This window comes from Aulonocara sp. 'chitande type north' Nkhata Bay, linkage group LG3, assembly GCF_057382095.1.
Source record: "Aulonocara sp. 'chitande type north' Nkhata Bay isolate Kocher_YH1m ecotype deep benthic linkage group LG3, A_spYH_male_GT1.1, whole genome shotgun sequence".
Taxonomy (NCBI): domain Eukaryota; kingdom Metazoa; phylum Chordata; class Actinopteri; order Cichliformes; family Cichlidae; genus Aulonocara; species Aulonocara sp. 'chitande type north' Nkhata Bay.
The window spans coordinates 36,589,656-36,603,576 of record NC_141346.1 but is presented as its reverse complement, the minus strand read 5'-3'; the positions used below and the strand labels follow the sequence as shown (position 1 = coordinate 36,603,576).

The following is a 13,921-nucleotide window of genomic DNA, read 5'->3' as shown; positions in this document are numbered from 1 at the left end:
ATTGTAGTTGGCTGACAGCTGACGCCATAAGGCACCACCTCTGGTTAATGATGGTCATTCACAGTAGAGACGGCCTCTTTCACTCCTCTTTCAAACCATCATACTTGTCTGTTCAAAATGTGAACACTGGCTCCTTTAAATGAGTCATATTTGATATGATATTGAAAGCAGATGAAACCAAATAAATATTTGGAGATCATTGTCTGTGCATAATCCTGGAGAGTGAGTGAGTGTGGTGGCCAGAAACTGAAAACAATACATTTTGGGAAGACAGCATTCATGTATCGCACAATAAAAGTCTGTGGATGTTCAGAAACATTTGCTGATAAGATGACTCGAGATAAAATATCGCAGCTTTATGATGACCACACAGGACACTGCACAAATCACATAAAAGAATAAAAATAAATAATAATAAAACATGACTATGAGCTGGTAAATATGTCACCTGACCTGAAACAACAGAAGGTAAGAAGCAAACACAAGAAGCAAGCCTGCATGTTTGCAGTAGACAGGAAATGTGAACACGTCACACAACTGCTGTGGTCAAAGCTACAGGAGCTGTTTGAGGTTTGTATAAAAGGAAAGGAAGCACAGAGAGGCCACAGTCAGAAGAAACACTCTGGTCTTATCTGTATTAAATGCAGCTTCTCTTTTTATTATTGATGTAAAGTCAAAGTGTTTGAGATCAGCTGAGGATCAGAGTGCAGCAGGGCTGGATGTGAGGATGGGGCACTCTTTGCTCTGCATGACGGGGTTATTGTGTAAGTACATTTGTGACATTGTTTGAATGGCACTGATTAATGAAAGTGTTTCTCATGTGTGAGAATTAGAGTGTATCACTGGTTTGAAGTGTTTATCTGAGAGTTTGAACAAAGCATATTTGTGATGTTTATGAAAGTTACAGACAAATGTTGGCTGGTTCCTTGGTTCAGTTTAGTCTGAGTATCATGTTGGATACATCGCTGCTTGTTGCACTTGACTCATTGCTGTGTACAAGTTCATATATTAATAGTGTTTTATGCACAGAAATATTTTGATGAGCAGTAACTGTGTCATGTGAAAATTAATCTTTAAAAAACACTTTTGTTCATTTTGAGTTTGATTTTCTGTCAGTTTGATCCTGATGATGTTTAATCTTTACTTTAGTGCTCGGTTCTCTCTTCTACGTTAATGCTGAAGGTGAGAAATGTTTCTTTCATTTCTTCACATTGATATAATATGTATAATTTTATCTGATATTTTGTATTTCATGCACCATTTTAAATCACATTCTGTTTCTCTGTTTGTGCATCGTTTTATTTAAGATACTAAATGGGTTTATAAACAGTGAGTGAGTTAAATCCTGCAGGTCTGTGCAGTCACTCTGTGGTTTTACTCAGAATATTAATTAACTGCTTTAATTTGTTTCATAAAAACACATCTTATTATTGTCAAGTCCAAATGTCACCAGGATGCAGTAAATCTTTTGACTCTTAACAGCAGCAATAAAATCAGTTCAGCTTCAAAATGACTTGATGCTTCCATCAATCTCTAACTTGATGTGTTTATGTGAACAGTTCCCAATAAGCCCACCGTGATCCTCGAACCATCCTGGCCTCAGATATACAGCAGTGAGACAGTCACTGTCAGATGTGAAGGAAGTCAGTCGCTGTTTGTATGGAGAGATGGCACATTAATCAGACCATCAGCATCTGAATACATAATCAGCAGAGCTACTGAGGCTGACAGTGGAGGATACAGCTGCTGCACCATGAGTCTTTCAGTCTGCAGTGACATCATCACACTGACTGTATCATGTAAGTTGGACACATTTCATTGAGTCATATTGTTCTTTGTTTTAGTTTAGTAACAAAATCAGAGAAAATCGTAACAAACATTAAACACAGATGTGATGATCTCAGTTTCTTCAGTACTTGCACATGTGTAGTTTCCACCAGGTACGTGCAGAGGGGGGGGCTAGAGGGGCTTGAGCACCCGCCCCTTTCCTGATGGGTGCCCAAAGTGCCCTTTTGTTGAGGCAACATTTTTTTAAATAAAAATTCTTTTATTTTATTTTTTTTATGTGTGTGTGCGTGCGTGCGGAGTCTTGTCTGTGCCCCTCAGCAATAATATTTAACTATTGATCACAGTTTTGCTAAATAAAAGGATCTGGCTTGCATCAGTCACATGATCACATTTAACCAATGATCGCCCTTGACGGCAGAACGCGCTGGTTACGAGCCGGGAACGAGCTCACAAAGAGCACGCGCATTTTTAGCGGTCCGGAGCTGTAGGAGAAACACAAGTTAACTCAGAGACACAGACTGATGCGACAAACCCAGTAAGTAGGTGTACAGCGTACACTGTAGTGTGTAGCACCCAGGAGTATTAGCTTATTATGTACACGTTGGTAAGATGTCTTGTTGCAACTGACGAACTGAAACAAACGAGCGTGTTGTGTGTGCAACAGCGCCACAAACATTACCTGTCCTTTTATTAACTGCACAGGTAGTGCTGGTCATAGCTGCTGGCTACCTGTGTAAGGCTGTCATGGGTCTGTAGCTCTGTCACCGTTTTAGGGAACATATTTAGTTTTAAAGTATTTATAACATATTTAGTTCTAAAGTATTTAGAAACATATTTAGTTTTAAAGTATTTAGAAACATATTTAGTTTTAAAGTAAGTTTCCGGGCTTTTCCTGCCTTTCTGGAAGGATTATATTTCACTAAAAAACGATCTAATATGCATGTCCACATAATAATTATTATAATTATAATATATTAAAAAACACAAGCTGTATTTTAAAGAACATACATTAAGAAGCAGATTATATTAGATTTATATTTTAAATAAGACAAAATTTGGATTTTACAGCAGTAAAATTATTGTATCTCTACAGTTTAAAAATGTAATAAGCTTTGCCCCTGCACAGAGTGGATAGTGAAACAAATGGAATCATCATAAATACATTATTTCATATTTATTACTTCCCCCTCCTCATTGCTTTATTATTGTAGCTCTAGTAATAAATAATAATGTAAGGATTCTGGATCAGCACCATGATGCCCTTAGTATATACAGTATTCTGAAGAAGGTCTAAAATGTCACTGTGTGTGCGTGCATGTGTGTGTTTTATTTAGATGGATTTTTAAAAAAAAATATTACTCATGATATAACATTGTCCAGACGTGCCTGGTAAGGACATGAGGAGGAAACAGTAGGAGCTGTGTGAGGCTACTAAAGGCAGGGCTATAACATTTTTCTGTCATCATTTTATTATAGATTAAGTGCAAGAGTTGTTAGGTGTGGATAATTAGATTATAGTTTATTGCAATAGCAAGTTGTGCCTTGTTCTCAGATAGACAGCAAGTGGAGAGTGATATATGAAAAGATGGGATGGAAGGAAGAAGAGAAGCAAAGAGTGATTCACAGGCAGAGCCTAAATTATTTCTCACAGTTTTTTGTGTCCTTATGGTTCCAAGCGCTGTCACCAATCTTTGCATTTTGTTATTATCTCATGATACTTGTTTAATCAGCTACCATCTCTCCTATGGACTTTTTAATGTCTACAGTCTCAGATCAACAATCCCCTGCCCTTCCCATATTAGATTCTTGATGAGTGTGTGTTGTTGTTATTCAGCCTGGTTCAATGTGCCCCTTTTTAACTTTGAGCACCCGCCCCTTTAAACCTCTCTGCGCGGCCCTGGTTTCCACCATTGCAGCTCAGAATTATACACAATTATTTTATTTTTATAATTTATTTGAAGTTGTGGATCAAACATGATCAATAAATACAGAATGAGCAGAGCTGCTGTCTGACGATGGAAAATACAGATGCTGAAAAAAGAAAAGGCTGATCATCAACAGAGAAGAGTTCTGTTATCACATCACAGCCCTGGTTGGGGTCGGGGATAGCATACAGTATGAAAAACATCTGTGTAAATTATGACTGATAAATGCTGCTGACTGTGCACTGGTTATGCATCTTTATGCATATATATTTATGTGATCATGATCCTTAAAACAAACATTTAAATAAAAAACAGATTAACAAAAAATCTGATAATAAGAGCGACCACAATCAACTGGCCTCAGATCAGCTAACAGTGTATAGTTCACCTGTCTCTGCATTTAGGAGTACAGTTTGGTGACAGAGCATAAAAACAGTCTCACCTGATTCTTGATTCACTCTGATAAAGTTACCATCATGTTATATACATCCAGTGTTAGCTCCTGGCTCTCTAGCTGGCTAACAGTTAGCTGAGATACCTGTGCTGTCCTCATGTGTGCTGCTGCCAGTTGTTGATTCTCATCAAATTTGCTTTGAAGACACTTTTTTTCTTGTACTGTTGGTTCCTGTTTGCATCAAGTGTGATGATCACACTGAGAAACCTGAGATCTATTATTGAACTCCATCCATCTTCTTAACCCATCATCCAGGGTTGTGACCTATTAAGCACTTACTGAATTAAAAAAATACATAAATTATAAATTAATAAAAATAAATTGGATTTTTTTAAATTACTATTGAGTTTTTATGTTGAAATCTTTATTTGTTATATAATAAAGTTTTTCCTGAAGCAAGTGACAGTCTGATGTTTGTCTTTCCTGTAACATCAACAGCAAGTAAACCCAGAGCCACACTGACAGCACAACGTTCAGTCATACCAGCAGGGGGCAGTGTGACACTGAGCTGCTCTGTGGAGGGCTCTGCTGGCTGGAAGTTTGACTGGTTCAGACGTGATTCAGTCTCTTCTAAAGCTCAGCTCATGAGAGGAAATGAAGCAAACAGAGTTATTAGTGTCTCACAAGGAGGTCTGTACCACTGCAGAGGAGGGAGAGGAGATCCAGTTTACTACACAGAGGACAGCAGTGACGTCACAGTTACAGAAACTCGTGAGTTTAATTATTTTATTTCTACCAGACTAAGAGATCATATAGCTGTGAGTTTATTAACCCTTAGATGAGTTTTCTGTTCATTAAGATTACTTGTGTATGGGGACAGCCAAAGGGAAAGGGAAATCTGATCCCACTTCAACCACTACCCACCTTTCTGAGACCTCCACATCCATTCATTCATTTAAATATTAAATCCAGCTCAGCAGCCTACAGTTCCCAGAGTGAATATGTCAAATGCACTTTCACCACCCATACATTACCCCTCTCGCATCCAGTTCTGTCTTTATTACTCTGCAGTCTGAATTGTATTTGTCTCCCGCTTTTCTTTTCAACAGTAACTAAGTGGTCTCATGGCCAGTTCAATTTCTAGTGTCAAAACCGATCGTACTTTACTTAAAAACAATGAGAGAGATTAATGAAATAATAATAGAAATAGGCCTTTACTATAGCTACTCCGGGTTTAAGGGAGAAGGGATTTAAATTGGGTGTTATTTAGAATGTATGCAAATGTTTTTTGGGGGGTTTTTTGTCCAGTTTTGTTAGCTTGAGCTTAGGCTGAGAAATGAAAGGGACACAAATCACTGCACACATTTTGTTTTTTTCACTAGGAAAAAAACAAACTAAAGTGACAAAATTTATTTAAAAGCATGTCAAGGAGAATTTGGCTTGCTACTCTGCATTGGACCTTTGCAAGGAGTATAACAGAATTCAGACTAAATAATCATCCTCTGCTTTCAGTGGTAAGACTATTATGTTGACTGCTAATGATTATTGTTGCTATTGTTGTTAATTTTTAGATGGCTTACTTTCTAAGGATCGTGTAAAGCTGAGTGCAATTTTTTTTCTTCTATTTTTTTAAGGGTTTTTTTTTTTTTTTTTTGTAAGAAGAAAAATTACAATTGAACTCTGTATACAGCTGCGTAACTGGCTCTTTCTCTCTATTCATGACCATACATAATAAAATGTGATTTCAAAACTAAAAAAAAAAAAAAAAAAGATTACTTGGATATGTGGGAAAATAGAAACATTTATTTCGTTTTGTTCTTGATTTAAGTAAATAATTGTGAGATTAAGGACTCACCCTCACAGAGAATGTGTTCTCCAAAAAACATCAACAAAACGATTCAGACCTTTAAAAAATGTGTTTTAGCTACAAAAGTTCAAATTCCAAAGAAAAATGAGACCTTGCAGTGAAAAGTTTCAGAATTTGTTTTAATAACAAACAACAACACTATTGTTTCTGTGTTACTCTCTGTATATGAGAGTTGTGTTGGATCTGATTGTTCAGTGTTCAGCATGGTGATGGCTGAGGGATCAAAGCTGTTCCTTAGTTTGTTAGTTCTTGTCTTTATGGCTCTGAAATGTCTGCCTGAAGGTAGACGTTCAAACAGTGCATGACCTGGGTGAGATGGATCCTGAAGGATTTTCTTCGTGTTCCTGAGACTGCGGGAGCTGTGCAGTTCTTCAAGTGAGGGCAAAGGATGGCCGACTATCCTCTGGGTGACCTGTATAACCCTGTGGAGCTATTTCCTCTGTGCTACTGTGCAGCTGTGCTATACAGTTCTTCATGTAGCACAGTATGCTATCAAAAACCAGCTACAGGTCAGGGTGTTTGAAAATATCTCAGTGCATCCTGATGAAGCCGTCCTGCCTCTGGCCTGGTTTTCACTGTCTTTTTGCTGTTTGTAGCTATTTTGCCAAGTAGGATTTGTGCCAGAATCAAAACAGTTATCAGTGGTCAGACTGGCCCGAGGTGTGGTTTAACCCTGTAGCCTGTTGGAGGTTTATTTTTTTCACTCACGTTACTCTCATGTTTTAAACATCAGAATTTTTATGTTTCTATTTGTCTCTAACTGGATATTTTTCTGTGAACAGTTCCCAGTAAGCCCACTGTGACCCTGCAGCCATCCTGGACTCAGATATACAGCGGTGAGACAGTCACTGTCAGATGTGAGATTCAGGGAGGTGAAGGAGCTCAGTGGACGTATGAATGGAGAGCAGCCAAGTTAAACACACCTCCAACATCCAATGAATACAGAATCATCAGAGCTACTGAGTCTGACAGTGGAGGATACAGCTGCCGGGGCAGAAGGGACTATTTCTTCTCAGAGTGGAGTGATATCATCACACTGACTGTGTCATGTAAGATCTTTCATCCAGAGTATCTAAATAAGGAAAAAGCACTTCTTCTTTCTTACAGTTTTATAACTGTCTTTCATGTTGGTCAGTAAAATGTTTAGTTTTTATTCCAACAACAAAAACCTGAACAGCAGCTTTTTATTCACAGTGAAGAGAACAAAACATATGAGAGTAACTTCTCTGCTGTGCAGCTCTAATACATGAAAGATGAAATGCAGAACAAATGCTGAATCTGTCTCAGCTGCTCCACCACATCCACTAAGAAACATTAAATCCACTGATTGTTCCTCATGTGTGTTTTTAACTTAGAAATGCAGCAAATTAAATATGAAAGATTAGTGTTGTGTTTGTGTGATAGTTGTACAGTTTGTTGCAGCTTCACCATTAAAGTTATGTGATATTTATTATTTCCATATTTCCACCAAGTTATTTCAACTGGTTTGATTCAGTCATTGACTTTTGTTCTTTTTCTAAACTGAACTGCAGATAAACCAAAGGCCAAACTGAGAGCTGATAACACAGCTGTTCCATTAGGGGGCAGTGTGACCCTGACCTGCTCTGTGAGCCCATCATCATCATCTGGATGGAAATACTACTGGTACAGAGATGAGAAATCCTCTGAAGCCCTGACCACACAAGATGCAGTTTTCCACTCAAATGGACAAATCAGTGTCTCACAGGAAGGACTCTACAGGTGCAGAGGAGGAAGAGGAAACCCAGTTTACTACACAGAGGACAGCCAGTCAGTCAGGATTGGGAAAACTGGTCAGTTTAACATGAAGTCAGATAAATTCCTGATTAAGGAGGAAGATGAAGAACAAAAGGCATTAACATTTTTGACATTCATGTGTTTTTATTGTACTTTCTTGAACAGTAACAGCCTCAAACAGGCCTGTTGTGACTCTGTATCCAAACTGGTCTGAGATATACAGAGGAGAGACGATCACTGTCAGATGTGAGATCCATGGAGGAGACACTGAGTGGGATTATGAGTGGGAAACAAACAGCAGGATAAAAGCTCCAAATCAAAATGAATACAGGATTAGATCTGCTTCATCATCCAACAGTGGAAACTATCGCTGTAAGGGCAGAATGAAAAGTTCACAGCATGAAACAACAGAGTGGAGTGATTCAGTCACACTGACAGTTTCTGACAGTAAGTAGAGTCATAGTTCATTTAACCTGGAAATAGAAACAGTTTGTAAAAATGTGTTTTTATTAGTACATGTTGAGATATTTGACATGTTTAGATAGTCTCACTCTTAAAGTTCATCATAAATATTTGTGAGTCAACATTTTAGTGACATTGAATTCAGAGTTAAGAGACGAAAGATTGAGAGAAAATCTTTGTTGAACAGATGAACCCCGTCCTGTCCTCACTGTGTCTCCATCATGGCTGAGTCCTGGAGCCTCAGTAACTCTGAACTGTGAGGTTGAACATCCGTCTGCAGGATGGAGCTTCTACTGGTATAAAGCTGTTCCTGATCTATCAGAGAAATCCTCCAGTTATGAGCTGCTACCTGATGGCAGTGGGACTGCACAGGACTCCTACATCATTCATGGACAGACACACACAGCAGGATATGTGTGCAGAGCTGGAAGAGGAGACCCAGAGTATCACACTGATCACAGTCAACCAAAGTTTGTCTGGTCTGCAGGTCAGTTTGATTCTATCTTTTTTCAAGTAATGCAACAGCAAAAAAATGTAAATTGATGGGTTTTTTTTTTTGGGGGGGGGGGGGGGGTAGCATTGAAGGTGAAAATTATACGAACACTGCGTCTTTTAGCACTGACCTTTAAACATTAAAGTAAAAGAATATTTCCACTGTGATATGTTGATCCTAACATCTGTGAGCTTTGTGTCTTCACTGCATGTTGTTTCCAGATGTTCATGCAGCAGCGTCTCTCACAGTGAGTCCTGACAGAGTGCAACACTTCACCTCTGACTCTGTCTCACTGACCTGTGAGGGAAACTTCACTGAGTGGAGAGTGAGGAAGTTCTCTGAGGACGGCCGACTCTCTGTCTGTAGGAGAATGACTGGATCCACATGTGACATCAACACATCAAAGTCAGATACTGCAGTGTACTGGTGTGAGTCTGGATCAGGAGAGTTCAGCAGTGCAGTCAACATCACTGTACAGAGTATGTTATTATACATTTACTACTTGGATTTGGATGATTTAGACGTCACATGAACATTTGTTCCAGCTTTGCTGTATGTGAAGTCATTTCATGTGGGAAAAATAAAACACATACAGCAGTTTTTAAATACACAAGATCAGATCTTCATGATGAACATTTGTACAATCTGTTCTTATTATTGTTTGTCAGCTTTTTCTAAAAGTGTGCACCAGCTGATGTGACTGAAACAATTGTGTGTGATTGTGTCACAGATGATGGTAATGGTCCTATCCTGGTGAGTCCTGTTCATCCTGTGACTGAGGGAGCTTCTGTTAGTCTGAGCTGCAGTTTGAGAACACAAAAAATACTTTCCAATGTGTTTTTCTATCACAATGACAAACTTATTCAAAATGATCCCCGAGGGGAGCTGAAGATCTCTGCAGTGTCAAAGTCTGATGAAGGTTTCTACAAGTGTCAGTACTCAGGAAGAGAGTCAGCACAGAGCTGGATGTCAGTTAAAGGTGAGCAGGATCAAAACATCTGATGGAGTTTTCTAAACCAATGACTGAGAAGGAACATTAGATTGTCTGATTTAAGTCTCAAAGTCACTTGGCTCTATTTTATAAATGCATTTGTTTATAAGATTATAATTTATTAATAATTAATTTCTGTTTTGTGTCACAGTAACTGTGTCAGGAGCTGACAGCTCTTCATCTCCTGTGTGGTTGATGGTTGGACTGGTTTGTGGAGTCTCTCTCATTATTATTCTCCTGCTCTTGTTGTATCGCTGCAGACAGTCCAAGTGTAAGAGCCTCTTTTCTGTTTTTATTATTATTCATATTACATTAGGAATCTTTCAGGGTTACTAAACTAAATGATGACTTTATTGTAGAAATTAAACTCAGTACAAATCCAAATTTAAATAAAAGTTGGAAACCACATTTCTACAATTCTTAGGAAAACAAACTATGAGGAAAGATGTGACAAAGCAAAGGAAAACTGAGGCAGTTTATAAAACACATGATAATGAGATGATGAGTAACAGGTGTTAACTAACTAACTAAAGCCTCTTTGCCATTAGTAATTACTCAGATCGACTGGTTTTCCATCACGCTCAAGTACCACCTAATGTGTGTGGCCATCGTCATAGTGACGTGGTCGAGCACCCCATGACTTAATTAGTATTTGTCACAAATGATTCAACAAAGGTGAACATCACGGCGATGATTTACCTGCTGCTCGGTCATCTTTCTATAGACTCGGGGCCACGGTGTTGCTTGTGTAGCCATTTCTGGGTTGCCGGGTTTCAAAAATGGCTTTTTTTTTTTTTATCAATAAGAAGCTCTCGTAACTCATCGAGTGGTGCCACTGACCAGTCAGTCGGTGGCATGTACTCTATTGACGTCACATTTTGGGATCACCTTGGATCACTTGGAACTCCGGTTGAGTAAATACTAAAATAGTACTACTGGATCTGATGGAAAACCCTGAAAACTGTGTTTTAGTTACTAATGGAAAACATGTTAACAGAATGACACAAGAAACAGGGGAGAATAAAACAGGAAATGACTGACACTGAGACCTCGAGTAAGTGGTCAGCACTTAAACCGATCTTTATTATCATTATTAATATTGACTCTTCATTCAGTCTCCATTAACAGGAACATTTCTTAGGTTCAGTTTCATCCAAATAACCAACTGACTACATGCACAAAAGATCAGAAACAAACAGGATTTTACAACCTGATTGTATCTTTAACTCGACTGAAAGAATCCACAAATGTTGTTGTTTCATATCAGAACAACACAAACAGTAACACCATGATGGGTTCATGCTCTGAAAATATCTGATAGTCCTGTTGTTGACTTAAACACAACTAATGAAACTCTGTAAAAGGTTTTTCTGTTTTTTCATTTATCTTTGAAAAATCTGTCATGTTGGTTTTCATGTGTGAGGCACTGAAACACTGGTGCAGTACATCATGTGAAAAGCACAGAGCAGCTAGAGATGAAACAGTCTTTTCATTTAAGGAAACTGGCACCATGTCATTGGTTTACAATTGTGTAACTAAAATATGAACATTTCAGCAGATAAACCCCCAGATGTCATTTACTCTAATATTGAACTGGAAAACTTTGGAAATAAGTGTGAGTACACAAAATATACAATGTAGAAAAAAAGCCTGGAAAGTTTTTGAAAAGTTAAAAAATGTATTAAATGTTTTTCTTTTGTGGATTCGATCATCTTAACAGGGAAGCATCATAAACCAGAGCAGAGTGCTGTTTATGCTAATGTGAAGACGGGAGATGCAGGTACAGTCACCTCAGTCTCATTCAGTGTTTGTACTTGAACGTGTCATCACATCATTATATTGCAGGTAATTATAGGTCAACATGGAGTTTAGTTATTCACTTACTAATCAGTGTTTCAGCTTTACTGAATCACAGCATCCACAGATTCTGACCCAGACCTCAATCACAAAACACACACATGCAAAGCTGAAGTGTCACAGGCAACAAATGATTTTTACTTAGATTTCTTTCCCTGTAGTTGTAAAAAGTTTAAATTCCATGTGTATCCAACATGTTTGTATCATATCTGTGCTGAACAAATGTGTCCTGAGCTCTGACGTCTCTTTTAGAGGACAGTCTGATGTATGCTGAGGTCAAACAGCCCAAAAAAGAAAAAGCCAAGAAAAACAAAGGTGAGCAAAGTCTGCCATCATCTCCACTGAATATTGTTCAACATGTTTATCTGCTCTTAAAATGTAAATCTGTTTATATTAATATTTGTATTTAGGTTTTCATGCGTACTAATTACTTGGTTAATAAAATCTAGTTTTATCTTTGCATCAGTGGAGACATCCAGTTTCCTCCTGGTTAATGATATTATTGTTTTCAATGATCTTCTCTTCATTCACAGGAACATCAAGTCCTGCAGCTGATGCAGCAGTTTATTCTGAAGTCACATCAGGAAGCTCTCTCAGTAATTCTGCTGCCATGCAGGCTGATTTATTCTTCACATTATTAAATGTCTTCAGCTCATAATATCTTTACATGTTGGAAATCACTTTGTCTTTTTGTGCTTGTCTTACAGGTCAGTGAGGAGAGCTGTAGCAGCAAAGCCAAGAAGAAGCTTTTTATGAAGCCACTCTTGCTCCTCTGCTGCCCAAATATCAGACATGCTCAGCTTTATGTACAGTTACAATATTAAGTAATAATATCCTATAGACTGAGTACTCTCTTATAGCATAAAGCATATTTCTATTTGAAATCTATGCTCTATACATTCAGCTGTTTTTATATTCATTCTTAAAGCTTTCTTTTTATAAAACCTTGAATGTTTCCTGTTTCAGCATCAGTGAGAACAAAGTGTGAAATATGTGATCTTAGAAGCTGATAGCTCGAGTTAAAGTCAGCAGTGTTACATTAGAAAGTACTGTTATGGGCACCTACAGATACTTTTACTGTATTTGTTTAAAGATCTAAATGATATAAAAATGATCTGATCAGTACTGTATGGATTTGAATGAAATGAATATTTTTCTTGTTTTCTTTTTTGTTTTGTCTTAAACATTTGTAACAATGTCATGTATTTATAGTTAGTTTGTTCCTGCCAAATGAACTAAATGAATAAATAACAACAGAAATGATCGTGTGTCATTTACCTGTATATTTTCCATGGTGTTCATCATAAAATAAAGGAAGAAAAACTTAATTCAGACAGAGTAGCGATCTACAGAATTCCGAACTGGAAGATCATGTTTATAAATCAAATTAATCCATAAAGAGACACGTTCCCTTTATTCACCTGGTTTTAGGTAATTCTAGTCATTAATAACTTGAGAACAAACGTGTCAGTACTTAAGATCAACATGTGAAGCAAACCCAACCTCCCAATGTCTTCTGCAGAGATGAGCAGCTGTGATAGCCAGTGTTACTGTGGGACAGTATGTTTGAGGTCAGTTAAATTACACACCTTCCTGCTATGTGATGTTACACCATCCTCACCACCTCACTGCGCCTCGTCCTCACATCCAGCTCTGTGATGCCAAAACAGCAGCAAATGATCAGAAACAGTCAGTCATCAGCAATGTCCTATATATGAAGCACAACATGGTTAATTAACAACTGCACGATAGTGAACAATGAACAAACACAAGGAAAAATGTCTACTGTGTCAAAGCTGACCCATCACTCAGTGGAGATTTGATTTAATAACAAACCAATCAGAGATGTTAGAGTTGTAAAAATGAGTGAAAGTCTCCTTCATGTGACTTACTTAACTGTGAAGCTGTGGTTTGTTTACTGCTGAGCTGCTCGTGTGCAGTTTCCAGCCTACTGCAATCGGTCTTTTTGATCAACAGCACCAGAGTGCCTTCTACTGACTCAATAAGACATTAGCTGAGTTCTGGTTATTTAATTTTAACCATGTCAAACTCATTTTACATCACAGGCCACATACAGCCCACTTTGAGTTTATGTGGATGGGACCAGTGAAAGTAATGTTTCAATTACACATGTAATCCTGAGATAGTTTATATTAAAAAAAATAAATGAAGTGCTAGTCTTTGTGTTTCAAATTTTAAAAAGAAATTTTGTAATATTACAGAAATCTATTATTTGATTACTCAGGTGTAGCTTGAAGGGCCAAGAAAATCTTCGTCAGTAGGAAAATCTTTAAAACTCATGAAAAAACAATTAAAAGTTCAACATTTCTGTTCTTCACATTTTCCTTCCAATAGTGCCATCTAGTAAGGTGGACTGGAGCCTGGCCCC

General features: G+C 37.8%; 1 protein-coding gene across 1 annotated transcript; it reads left to right on the top strand.

Moving 5' to 3' along the window:
* The first annotated feature begins 727 nt into the window (after window positions 1-727).
* On the top strand, window positions 728-12,207 carry LOC147335420 (obscurin-like). The gene is made up of 13 exons (XM_086278825.1): window positions 728-776; window positions 1,150-1,182; window positions 4,606-4,878; window positions 7,507-7,790; window positions 8,393-8,678; window positions 8,906-9,163; window positions 9,415-9,663; window positions 9,827-9,946; window positions 10,519-10,521; window positions 11,231-11,290; window positions 11,396-11,455; window positions 11,785-11,847; window positions 12,066-12,207. Exons 1-13 carry the CDS (start codon window positions 728-730, stop codon window positions 12,188-12,190), a joined length of 1,863 nt encoding a protein of 620 aa, XP_086134951.1. The 3' UTR covers window positions 12,191-12,207.
* The last annotated feature ends 1,714 nt before the right edge of the window (window positions 12,208-13,921 follow it).